The sequence below is a fragment of the Cryptotermes secundus genome, unplaced genomic scaffold (assembly GCF_002891405.2).
Source record: "Cryptotermes secundus unplaced genomic scaffold, Csec_1.0 scaffold654, whole genome shotgun sequence".
In the NCBI taxonomy this organism is placed as follows: Eukaryota; Metazoa; Arthropoda; class Insecta; order Blattodea; family Kalotermitidae; genus Cryptotermes; species Cryptotermes secundus.
The window spans coordinates 914,785-928,366 of NW_019727402.1; the positions used below are offsets into that span (position 1 = coordinate 914,785).

At 37.2% G+C, this 13,582-nt stretch overlaps 1 protein-coding gene across 11 annotated transcripts in view; it reads left to right on the plus strand.

Annotated features, from left to right (window-relative positions):
* LOC111864707 (unconventional myosin-IXa) overlaps positions 1 to 12,602 on the plus strand; it is an 86,950-nt gene extending 74,348 nt beyond the window's left edge. For all 11 annotated transcript variants that reach the window (XM_023852160.2, XM_033751547.1, XM_023852159.1 and 8 more), the window contains 5 exons: positions 1,772 to 1,992; positions 2,895 to 3,175; positions 6,325 to 6,580; positions 8,174 to 8,426; positions 8,608 to 12,602. In XM_023852160.2, coding sequence (XP_023707928.1) covers positions 1,772 to 1,992; positions 2,895 to 3,175; positions 6,325 to 6,580; positions 8,174 to 8,426; positions 8,608 to 8,834 — 1,238 coding nt within the window. In that variant the 3' untranslated portion in view covers positions 8,835 to 12,602. The remainder of the gene's footprint in view (positions 1 to 1,771; positions 1,993 to 2,894; positions 3,176 to 6,324; positions 6,581 to 8,173; positions 8,427 to 8,607) is intronic.
* The last annotated feature ends 980 nt before the right edge of the window (positions 12,603 to 13,582 follow it).

Below are 13,582 nucleotides of genomic sequence, written 5' to 3' on the forward strand. Positions count from 1 at the left end.
TTCGCAGCCACCCTTTTCATTCCCAAATCTTCTGTCAAAATTCGCTGAACTGAGCTCCAAGTCACTCCCGACAGCTCCACAATTTCTTCAGTGGTCCGTCGTCGATCTTCCTTGATGATTTCACTAATTTTTTCAACATTTTCATATGTTCGGGCCGTGGAAGGACGACCAGAACGAGGTTTGTCATCAATTGACATTTCACCATTTTTGAAACGGGGAAAACCACTCAAAGACTTGAGTCTTCCCCATAGCATCGTCCTTGTATGCCGTTTTTAAAATTTCAAGAGTTTCTGTTCCGCTTTTCCCGAGCAAAAAGCAGAATTTCACCGCCGCACGCTGTTCACGAAAATCAGCCATTGCAAAAATGACAATCACACAAAACAGTTGTCACTATAAACTCTTCCAAAACTAGTCCTTACCTTCTGAAGCAACGGTAGTTGGCCTATCGACTCAGGAATGTTAGCTCTATGCACTCATAGCGGCAAAACGCGGTACTACAAAAGCTCTGCCTACAAAAAAATTAGTTCGGTTTCTTTTGGGTACCCCATCGTGTATATATATATATCAGGAGCAGAATTATTAGATTTCTGTTATTCATGAAGTGCTTGGCTGCTTTTTATGTAGTTCTACATTTTTTATACAAGTAGCTGTGACTCTGCCTTTGGTGTACAGTATTTGATGATATCCATCGTATCTGAACCCATATTATTTGCTCACACTCGGTCAAAGCGAATGCTGCTTTAAGCAGAAGTATTTTTATATTTATATTATCTGGTATAGCATGAGTGCCAGATGTCATGTAGTGTATGGATGCTGAGTAATTGTGGTCACTGTTAACTGATTTTATGCAAAGTATACAGCATAATACCAACATTGAAAATGTATGTATAAGTGGTATTTGTTCTAAGAGTTTTGTTTTTTAAAGTGTTTGCAGTTATTGCACCTGTTAAGTAGAAGTTTATTAAATCACTTCACTTAGCCATGGGAGGCCACAGGAAGCGACTTTCTATATGTTACTTGAATGTGAGAAGAAATCCAGAAAATTGGTACAGGCAAATAGAGTTTTATGTCAAGTTCAGACAGTAAAGAACATTGTGGTATCAAAACAAGTCAGAAATGAAATTAGGTTGCTTTTTTTCAGTGGTGAACATAAAGATTGAATTGTATGAGCAAAATTTTTAATTAGGCTACAAACTTCATAACAACAGTTGACCATGTGAGGAAAGGGAACCTAGTTTGACAAACTTTTTTGTAAATATGAGTAATTCCAGGCCCTCTCGTTGTTGAGCATCTGCATTAGCCTTTTTTTGCATGGCCATTCCAATGTGAGTGGGTTGTCAGTCAAATTTAGATTTGGTGATAGAAGTTTTATCATCTGGCAGTATGGAATTTTAAATCCTCCAGTTTTCAGGGATGATCACCATATTTTAACTGAAAGAATGCAGTACTTAGCCAGCTGGACCATACATGCATCATTGCAATAATGCAAAGTATGATGGGTGACGTCGAAGCTATAAATCCTCCTTGCCAACTATCATATTTGCCATCACATGTTCATCAGAATCTGACCCATTGGGCACTCCCCTTTTGTCAGGCAGGTATAGAGACCAGAAGAAACATCATTACTGGCCATACAAAAGTGATGTTTTGTAGAAATGATTATTGCAGGATAATCTTGAACTCTCATCAGATATAACCCAAAGTCTATTGATTTCCAGTCCTGATTATTTAGTGTTATGTAACAGGTAATTAGGAATGATGCATTTTGCAGATTGCAAGTTAACATGTCATAAAAAGTGCTACTCAAAGGTCACAGTTACATGTGGGAAAGATGGAATGGGAGGTTCTAACCAGGAAGGATCACGTGTGTTTGGTGTTCCTCTACACCAGTTGGCTGTTGGTGATGGCAAGGTGCCGATTGTTGTGGACAGGCTCATTACTACAATAGAAATGTATGGCCTCTACACCGAGGGAATTTACAGAAAGTCAGGAGTAAGCATCGACAACAGTGTTATCTGTAACTTTGTTACTAAATAAGTGATAGGCAGTTCACTAACTGGTTTGGTGTTCAACCAAATGAATTTGGTTGTTTGCACTCAAGATCATAAGAACTACATTCCACTTGCTTGTTTTCAGTTGTAACGAAACCAGTATAATCAACAAAATAAGCATGAAATTTCTGCCTCCTTTTTTTAAACACATATTATTAAGTTACAGTCAAGAGCCTGGCCACATAGTTGAACAGAAGTTTTATAGATGGGATACAGCTTGTATATATTAAATTAATTCGCTTAGTGGGGGGTTGGAGTCCAACTGATTCCACTCAGCATGGCGGCCACTGATTGGCCTATTGTAGCCTGCCCCAGGTGATTATGATGATGGAGAATTTGGTGGAATGAAGATTGGCAAGGGAAACCGAAGTACTCGGAGAAAACCAGTCCCAGCGCCACTTTGTCCACCACAGATCCCACTTGACCAGACCCAGGATTGAACCTGGGCTGCTGCAGTGGGAAGCCAGCGACTAACCGCTTGAGCTATGGCGTGGCCTAGCTTGTATATATAGTTACTTATTGGCATTCTCTTATCGCCACATATTAATGTTAAAAGGATTTTAACATTGGAAAATTTTCACTTTAGCATGTTTGGATGTTAAAGTGGGACTCTGCTGCACAGCTGTGGAAGGTTTGAAATGTTTAAAATAAGTCAGTTATCTTGGGAGCATCATTTTACCTATGCAAACACTGTATGATGACGATGAAAGTAAGGTGAAATTTGACCCATTTCCAAGCAGCATGCCATGTTGAAAATGAATTATGCTTATTTAAAAAGGATTTATATAACAGATTTGGTCTATATGCTTACATGTTTGTTACATAAGTATTTAATTTTTCTAGGTAAGCTCCAAAGTAAAGGAACTGAAATCTCGAATGGAAGAAGGGAGTATAGAAGGGGTAAATTTTCAGAACTATCAGGTTCATGTACTGGCTGCCGTCCTGAAGAGCTTCTTTCGTGAGATGCCTGAACCTCTTCTAACATTTGACAGTTACGAAGACTTCCTCAGAGCAGCAAATCTCACAGATCCTCAAGATAGGGTCTCTACACTGTTTACTATTCTCAAAAAACTTCCCAAACCTAATTTTGATCTTATGGAGAGGCTGATCTTTCATCTAGCCAGGTTGGTAGTGGTTCCTTTGTGCAGTTACAACATTGCTGTTTATTAGCGTGTATGCTTCTGCTTCAGTACTTTACCTAAACTTTCACCATTTGGAATTCACATTGTAACTTAATCATGCATTGTTTAGCAGCTGCATGCTCAGGTGTGTGTTGACATTAGTTGGAAGTAACATTTTATCACCTTTAAAAGTAGAAATGTATGTGATAATGTTTGTGGTTCAGAGAGAAAGAAGTTCTTGTAGACTGGAGAATTCAGTCTGTACTCTGTGCTCAGATTGGAAGAATTTATTACTCCTTCCTGTAACTTCTCACCTTGCAAGTTCATTGTACAGATGAAATATTTGATATTACCATCTGTTGTGATAAGTGCTTTGCCACTCTCATCAGCTTGAATGAATTAAGGTTTGTTATAGATATGTTGATTATAATTATTTCCATCAAAAATTGCAATTAACAGTTGGTAGTTTTAAAGAATTTAAACAAGCGGAATAAGCATTACTATGCAGCTGTACTACGATAGTGCTGTTGAAATATTTTGGTGGGAAAGTACTACATTAATGCTTATACATAGCTGGTAAAGTGATAAGCACAGCACTTTGATTGTTGGCTATGGGTTAATTTGATTTCCATGAACTTAATGCTTAAGTAACTCTGTGTACTTTATGTCACTCATGTGAGGATGCTTAGAATGCTTTATTTTTCTAAGAGGTATGGATTCCACATTGTGAAATGTTTTGACTCACTGAATTCACTTGAATCTAAGATATGCTAAAATTATAAGCTTGATATTGGAAAAAGAAGATACATGGAATAACATGGAATTATTCAGCAATAATTGTCATTATCATGAATTGTTCTTCATAACTAACTAGTCCGCTTTGTGATACAGTATTTATAGGACTGATGTCTTTCCGCGTATTTTACGTTTCATTGCACATAAAATCAGACAGGACACAAACATTTATTAGTATAATTTGTTTTCCATCTTTCTAATAATCTGAATTCTCCTAAAATTAAAATTATGTGACATTGTAATTAAATGGTCATAGGGTCCTTCAGCATCCTGTTGCATTGATATTAACCTTCAGTGCATAAGTGTTTTCACACTCCAATTTAGTCATGTGCGGAACTTATTGAGTAACATGTTCTACACATGACTAAATTGAAGTGACAGTGCAACAATTTTAGTAAAGGGTAACTACACTTGACGATAGCCATGTGAAGCCGAAACATGTTGTAGAAGAGTGTGCATGGGATAGAAGGCAAGAATAAAAATGTTGCATTTGGATGGTGGAAACACTTATCCATTGAAGGTCACAGAATAATTTAGTTGATTTGTCGACAGATAAATACACCAAGGTACAAGGGATATTCAGAAAGTAATCTCCATTTATTTTAAGCAACTAATGTAGGGGTGGGGGAGAGCTCGCATATGCAAGGTAGCATCACAAAACTTACTGCCTTGTGAACGATCACATAACTGGTCACCTAGTGTTTGTTCTTGTCGTACAGAGTGAGTTATGATTTGTCCTGTGATTTATAATCCTTCCAGCTACAAAATTCATACTGTTATCTGCTTTCTTCATGCTAAAAACATGAGTTCTGTGGAATTCGTCATGCATTATGTCCGGTTTATGGCCAAAATGTAATGAGTGAAGGAACTGGAAGATAATGGTGTAGAATATTCAAAGATGGGTGGACACATGTTGGTGATGAAGAGTGAGGAGGTCGGCTCTCTGTAGTGAGTGATGATCTTGTTCAAAGTGTTGACCAAAAAATTTGTGAAAGATGATGCTTCACAATTTCAGAGCTTTCTTGTGAAATTTCACAAATTTCACACACTGTTCTCTATAAGATTATTACAGTTAGTCGAAGTTGTCACAAATTCTGTGTAAGAGAGGTTCTGAAAATGCACACAGGTGCACACATAACACAGAGAATGGCTTTAGCTTTGACTTTTTTAGAGCGATATGACAAAGCTGGCAGTGAATTTTTCAGTTACCTTATACAAGTAACAGGTAATGAAACGAGGATTTCATTTTAGAATGCTGAAACCAAAGAGCAGTCAAAACAGTGGATTCACACACATTCACCAGGCAACCCCCTAAAGTTTAAACAAACATCTGCTGGAAAGCAGATGGCACCTGTATTCTGTGACAAAAGGGGAGTGCTTATGGTGCAATTCATGCAACAAGGGACCACAATAACATCACAAGCATGTTGCAGAATATTAAATATTCTGCATAGGGCCATTCAGAACAAAAAGCTTGGAATGCTGACATCCAGTATAGTGCTTCTCCATGACTGTGCGTTCCCATACAGCTGCTTGCACTTGAACACTGCTGAAGCATTTCAACTAGGAGTTGTTTGAGCACCCTCCTTACAGCCCTGATCACACTCTGAGTGACTACCACATTTTTACCTACCTGAGGAACTGGTTGCGACCACAGCACTTCAACAATAATGAGAAGTTGATGGAAGGTGACAAAACATGGATGGCCTTACAAGCAGCAGACTTTTTTGACACAGGCATACAAAAACTTATTCCCCAATGTGACAAGTGCCTCAGTTCCAGCAGTGAATACGTTGATAAGTAACTTACGTATGTACATATTTTTTTGTATATATTAAATTTTTTTTCTCATTGCATGTTTTGTTAACAGCTCACCAGAGGTTACTTTCCGAATGGCCCTCATGTTATCAGCCTTAATCTATACTTCATGTAATCATGGAGTGTCACACTTAGAACGTAAACCTGTGCTACTGTATTTTATGACCTAAATATGTTGATTGCTTAGTACTGCAGAAATAAAATATTGCCTCTCAATGAAACATCTGTATTTTAAAAATTTAAGATGTCATATTCTTGAATGGTAAGTTATGGGAGGGAACTTTGTTTCATGATTTGGATACATTTAAAATTGGTGTGTGTAAGAAGTTTATATAGCTGATGTAGACATTTGTTTTTTTGATGTGAATTCTGTAAGTAATTTTGAGCTTCTCACAGCTAGAACTTGTTATAGTGCACTATAAAATCTTTGTGACTGCTGTATTTCTGAGCATTATACAATAGATAGCACAGGTGTTGAAAGTTACACAATGCTGTAATGTTGGAATGTATGCTGATGTACTGTTCCATCACTAATTTAGGGTGGCGTTACATGAGGAAGCTAATCGCATGAATGCAAGCGCACTGGCCATTGTGTTTGCACCATGCATTTTGAGGACCAACAAGATTGTACCAGCCCAGGATTCTTTGCATGACATTGGCCGACAAACACAGTGCATTGAAACCATTGTGGCAGAACAGCTTCGTAAGGTTCGATCCACTCTCGCTGATATTGACACACTGGACACAGCATGTCACACTGCTACTCACAGGCTCTCTTCATTACGTAGCTCCAAGGTATAGTGTTTAATACTGTGCATGTCAGAAATGGGCTTAGAAAATTTTGTTATTGGATTTATCATATTCCACTGAATCACCTTTTTTTGTTCAAAGGTTGGGAACTTGATGTGGTAAATTATTTTTTTATTCCCATTCCATGTGCTGTCAGGCTTGTTTTGAGAAGGCTGAATATAAATTGTTTAATATAATAGTGTGAAACGATGGTTTCATAAAATATTATTTTCAGAATTAAATTTATAACTGCCCAGTAGTGTCTTCTTTCTACAGCTTCATTGGCAGATAACTTACTTATAAATTATACTCCCTGTACATCATTGCTAGCTGTAATTTTATTAGATTCTAAAGGGACTGGATTGAGGTTGGTTCTTTCTAACGGACCCAACAGAGTAGGTGCCCCCCCCCCACCTGAGAAAGGGAACAGATCCAGTTTCACAGAATGTTGTGTTTTCTAGTTCCTAGAATACTGGATGAGGGACAAAGTCCAAAAACCCAGTAATTTTTTTAATTTTATTGTTTATAGTTCTGTAAATTAATATCTGTATACTCATAAATTATTGAAATTAATTTATTTTCATCTGAAATTGCTGTTGTATCCCTAAACTTCTGTCATTTCCTTGAAGTCAAAGTGTCTTGTCAGTTGTTGCTGTTGTGTGTGAAACCTTACATACAGGGTGTCCCAGGAGGAATGGACCAAACTTTGGGAGGGTGTTCCTTATGTTAAAGTATGCCGATATAACCCAAAACACCTATGTCCAAAGTTGAACGGTTACGGAGATAATGGCCAGAGAAGTGTCAAACTTTGACCGGCGTTGCACACTTGTTGATTACAAAATACATATTAAAACTGGCAGGAATATGTGGATTCTGTAATGTTAATAATGTACGTAACATNCCCTGTATAGTGGAATTCACAGGACTTGGGCAGCCCCACCTCCCAAATGTTTGTTAGTTGGTGGAATTAGTGATTGACAGGGGAATTAAAGAAGTTCTTAGAAGAGAGAAGAGACTGAGCCTATGTATAGGTGTGGTGTCTCACCACAATTTTCTCTTTCAGTAGTACAGAGTGTTGTAATACAGAGGTTTTGCTGTGTACGTTTTACTTGTTTGCGTATTGAAAATACCATATAATATGGAAAGCAATGTGTTTGTTAAGAAGTGCTTAATTTCATTTTATATCCATCATCCCTTTGGTACTTTAACCTTGAAGCCAGGATGTTTGTATATTTAACAAGTATTTCTTCTGTGACTCATGCAGCATATTTCATATATGGTTCTCTTAGAAATGTAAGTATGATACACTAATGGAAAGATTTCAGATTGGTAGAGTAATATACATTTTGGTGATAAAGCATCTGGAGATTAAAAGCCATTGTGATAGACTGTAGAGTGATGTAATAAATGTGGGAATATCTCTGTATGCTGAAGATCTTTGTGTGAGGAAAGAAATGAAGGGCCTCATTGATGTGGTACAGAACATTACCGAACTCATGCTAGAAACTTCTGGAAGTTTTACTGTATCTGTAATGATGACTGCTGAGCTGACTGTGCTATGATTTCATAGCCATGAGAGACTTCATTTTCTGTATTCAGATATTTAGCCCAGAGGAGCTTCTGCCTGCTGACATCTCGAACAGTGATCCAAAGCCGACGTTATTGAATCCAGATGATGAAGAGGCACTATTAATGGGTCACATTCAGGAGATTCAGAAAGAGAAAGCTCTCTTGACATCAGCGTTGCCAAGTCTCACAAGGACGACTTCCGATGATGACCTTTTGTCAACTGATATGGATGATGGAAGTTTAGATGACGTGATAGGTCGACTGGAGGAAGGGGAGCATGAACGTAAGTTTACACATCCAATTTAACCATGGTGGAGGCCTACTATTCCCCCTAGTCGTGAAATATTGACTCTTGTCAGGTGTGGTTACAAGATGGCAGGTCTTATTGGAATAATTGCTTTTGCTGTGGCAATTGATACTCATGTATTGCATGTATTTGGTATGATTACTTCATCATGTGGCAGGACACCATGGTCGCAGGGTTCGGGGAACACCAGTGCCAAAATCGCTAGTGTCTCGCTCTATGTCTGGTGGAGATGGTGAAGCTAGTGGTGAAGATGTTAGTAGCAAGTTGTTGCAGCATTCCAGTGGCCCAGTTCGGCTCAAAAGGCAGTCCTCGTCTGACAACAGTATAGTGTCTCTGTATCCACCAGTTGAAGTGGACTGTGATGAAGACCCAATCATGGTCTGAAAGCTTCCTTCATTTTTTCATCCAGTAGTCCCAGCCCCTCTTCCAAAATTTTGATAGATATGCCAGGGCCACAATAGGTAAACTAACCTTCAGTAACTTATTTTTATTATTTAAGTCTTTGCCACTTTGTTGGTAGAAACAACATAGTCACTCTTGGTGGGAATTACATGGCTGTCATTGTTAAGGGCAGTTACTGAGTTCAAGTTGGTTGTACATGTGGATTCCATATAGTGTCTTTGTTTCTGTGTTCGATGGGTTTTTGAGTGATGAGATAGTGTGTTCTAGTGCTTTAGACTTGTTTAACGACTTCACGTGATTAAGATGGCTTTCCACAAATACATAACCTGTTCACACTAGTCAACATACACATATATGGTAGGGATAACTGGATGAGTCTTAAGAGATCATGTGGTATTTTTGTGGTGTCTGTAAAGAAGATAATTACAAGATGTAGTTACATGGTAGTTCATGGCATGGTGATCGATTGCTAATTGGGTGTCCTTACTGTACATGTTGTTTTAAAATAGATTTGCTACTAGTGTTACAGCCTATAAACCATCATTCTGCTAGACAAAGAAAATTTACAAGAACCCCCTAATTTCTTTTGGCAGGCCTTACTGAAATTCAGAATGTTTAATAAAGGTCCATGTACTCGTATCTTGTCTTGCAGGTACTGTACTGTATCCTCCTAGCATTTATGTATATGTTAGTTTCTTTGAGAATTGAAGTGCATTTTGGTAATTTATCTGTGATAAACTTCAGTTCTTGAAGAATTCTCTCTTTTCTATCTGGAAGTAGATATGCAGTACCTCTGTGACTCTTATTAAGAGCATCCGTTATTCTTAATATAACAGTTAGTCTCTTTGCATTTTAATAGTAACACATGTTTGATTGTGCAAATGACAAATTGTATTGTATAAAGGTATGTGACTTATGCCTCAAGTAGCAGGTTTCATCCTGTCAAACTGTTCTTGAAGAATAGAATTGTTGCGTGTTAATCCACGCTTTAATGTCAATTGTTTCTTTCACCAGAGAAAAAATGTTTTTACTGTACTTGTGTTAACATAAATATGCGAGGAGAGTTTCCCATATAGTCCGTAGAGAGACATGTTGTAAGGAGTTCAGTATAACACATCAACTTACATATCTGATTAAAATGTCATAAATATTTTTACAGGAGAAACACTCATAAGTTCCCTGTGGACACATCTGTGTCTGTGTGTGTTGTGAGGTACCCAGTAGAACTCCTCTGCATTATTTTGTCCTCTAAATTTATTGACTAGTTGTTGCCTGTGAGTTAAATTACTTCTCATTACATGGCTATGTGACTCAGCAGGTTATCAGGTCCAGAATCAGAGTTGACAAATTATCTAGAAAGGTGGAAGATTAATTACAATATCAGTTTCTTGAATCTTTACAAAAATTGTACAGATGAGGTAAATAAGATGTTAAATTTCAAATAAAAAGATGAAAAGTAGGTCCAGATATTGTAACTGGAACCACTTCATTGTTTTTCCGTTTTGTGGTGGTTTCACTTTGTTTATTCTGCACTTTCATTATTGGCTTCTTGGTGCTATGGGATCTAGTTATGTGTGTGTTCTATTGAATGGAGATGCAGGGTGAATGGGGCTGGAAAATTGAGATTACAAATACACATGGAGTATACTTTTAAGATTCACTATCTTTCGAAAGAATACTTTTACCTGAACCAGTTGCGTAGTGGGTGTATGGTACTGACTGTGCTGCTGGTATTGTAATTATTATGATATTGAAATGAAAGCTTTACCAAAACAAGTTGCGAATGCTTGAAAGATAGTGTGTAGTTACGTAATAAGTAATTTTTGTTGATACATAACATGCAGTAGAGACTGTTAACTTTGAAATATAACGTCCATTTCCTGGTGTTGCTTTTTAACTGGAATTAATAGACAACTGTGGTAATGTTCTTATTTTGTATGTATACAAATCTTTTTATGAAAGAACAATTATCTCTGCATTGAAATACATGGATATGCATATTCTGTGTTGTTATAAAATACGGAATGAGTGACTTGTTATTGTATTTAATGTAAGATGCTAAAAAATTGAAATGTTTTCATGTTATTCCTGTGGGAACTTTTCCCTGTTACTAAATGGAAAAAAGTTTATTAATAAGTGTTGTGAAATTCCATTGGAGTTTATTTCTCCTTTCAAAGAAGTCTGTAGGCATATCTGTCTCATTGGAAGTAAGTTATAGAATATATTCATCTACATTATATCATTTTAAATTTTGTAGTACACTTAGAATATGTTGCATTTTCTGTGGGTCACAGCTCCTTTACCAGAATTCTAAAGTAATGTAGTAGTGGTACAGTAATACTCATCCACTACAGTTAAATTGTAGTCCTTGATTTTCCTAGTTCTGTAATTGGTAAAGCTGATGGTGAGCAGAGACTAGATATCAAGTTACGGGGTATAATACGAGAATACATATTTGTCCTTCCTCTCCTTTTCTTCCCTCTCGCTCTCTCCCTCTCTTCCTCCCTTCCCCTCTCTCGCTCACTTTAATGGGTGCCTGTGCTGGCAGGTGATGTTGCATTTGCAGTTCCCAGACATGGCATTGTAAGACGTTTTATTGATTTGCTATGCGTCACTCTTCATGTTTGCCCGAAACGTGCATACACATTTTTTGCATTTCAAGGCACATTGTATTCATTGCCATCAACCATGGACCATATGATTTTCTAAGTTAAGCAAGAATGTTGAAGTTTTAATTCTGGGTTAGTCTGTTTCTTAATTGTTAGCATTTCACTAGAACCCTTTTGTTAAGTGTCATCATTTTACTTCTCAGTGTTCTCAAATATTGTTTACTAACTATAATAAATATTGAGATTGTAATTTCTGCTTTGCTGTTGTATCACTATAATTTTTTTGTGATACTGTTTTCTTTTTTACACTATTGTCATTTGATGAGGCTTCCACTAGAATTCAAAGCATTGCTTTTCTTTGTAATTTGCCGTATAGAAGGAGCCATGCTTATGTTTCACTGGGTGTTGTCAGTAAGTTGGAAGCAGTGTATACTTTGGCAAGTCATTGCTCTTATATGATGCACTGTAGAACATTCAGGTGGCTGGTTTTGCAGTGATCCTATTAATGTGGCATGTTGCCAGTGCATAGTGACTGTTCTGTGCTGTGCAGTATCATACTCATATGCCTTCCTTAAGGTTCTGAAGGAACTTCTTGCTGTGTAAGAGCAGATGTTGCAGTCTGTTAAGTACAGAAAATGTAACAGTTCCTAAAACTCTAATAAGGGGAAATCAAGGATTGAAGGTGTATCGTCTTTGTGTCTAGTCTTATTTTCATACACAAAAATATTTTTCAGAGTGTAAACAGGAGGCAATCTACTGACTCAGATTTCGTTTACTTCTTAATTGCTGTAGCATATGATCCCTCCTGTTACTTTGGACCAAATGTTTGTGAAGTGATGTATTTTTCACAATATTAGGTAGATCATAAAATTCTCATAATAAAAAGTTCGTGTTTGCTTTTACATGATGAGAAACTTCTTCAGAATCTTGATAAAAGTCTGTTGTGAGCTCTGTGTTCTTTGGAATGTACGTGTGAGAATTGTGAGCGTGTGTCTTGAGTGTGCATGTATCCGAAATATAAATGTAATGCAGAAGTGGAAATAATTTTATATCTATTTGTAAGAAAAATGTACAGACTTATAAACATACATTATAATTATAAACCCATGCTATAGATACTTAATATTATTGTTCATTCTTATGTCTTGTTTTTCTTCTCCATCTTGTTCCCATCCAAAGGTGTCAGTCATATAAATGCCAGTAACAAACTTGAATTTACATACTATAATTATAGTAGAATATTGATTCACTCAACTTTATTTTGATAAAAATTTTAGTGTTGCAAAATATTGATCTTGAAATAGAAGTTAAGTCCCGTAATAAGCCTTTTTAAAACCTATAACAAGGTAAATACTTTCAGTGTGATGAACAAAATAAAATATGCCATTGCAAACCTGTTGTAATGTTCGTTGATATTTGAAGCAGTTATTGTTCCATTCTCCATAACCAGTTATGCACTTGATGTTAGTTCTTTGACCACTCATTAAATCACAGTAATGCCACTGCTCATTGAATGTACTTGCCTATTTTCTCTCAGTATCTGTACACTGATCTGGTTGGGGTACTGTGCTACAAGCTGGAATGTTGTATGTTCTAGTCCTAATGAGGTGATTTTTTTTTTTTTTTATTTACCTAATCCTTCCAGCCGCACTGTGGCCCTGGGGTTGACTCAGTTTCGGACAGAAATGAGCGCCAGGAAACTTCCTGGGGGCTAAAGGGCAGTTAGTGCATAAGGCCAACAACCTCATCGCCAACTGTGAGCCGATTGTCTAGAGAAAATGTGGGAGCCTCGACATTTCAAACCCTGTGGGGCTTCATGTTCTGTTACAGGGATAGCTTTACCCTTTTCTCTACATTATCTGTACACTAACCTGAAAACTGACAGACTCATTAACTTGTTAAGTAATTCACTAATGGACTGCATTGACTGTCTTCTAGTCTTCTCTGCACTGCACTGAATTCTGACCCTTACATGGGCACCCATAGGCATGGTCATCCTTTTAGAACTTTTTAGATGGAGTCCTTGGGTGATGTTCACCTTTGGTGGTGGTTTCCAGAAGGTATGAAGAAGGGGTGTGGATATTTTGATCAAACAAAAGGCACATGCAGGTTAGGTGATGC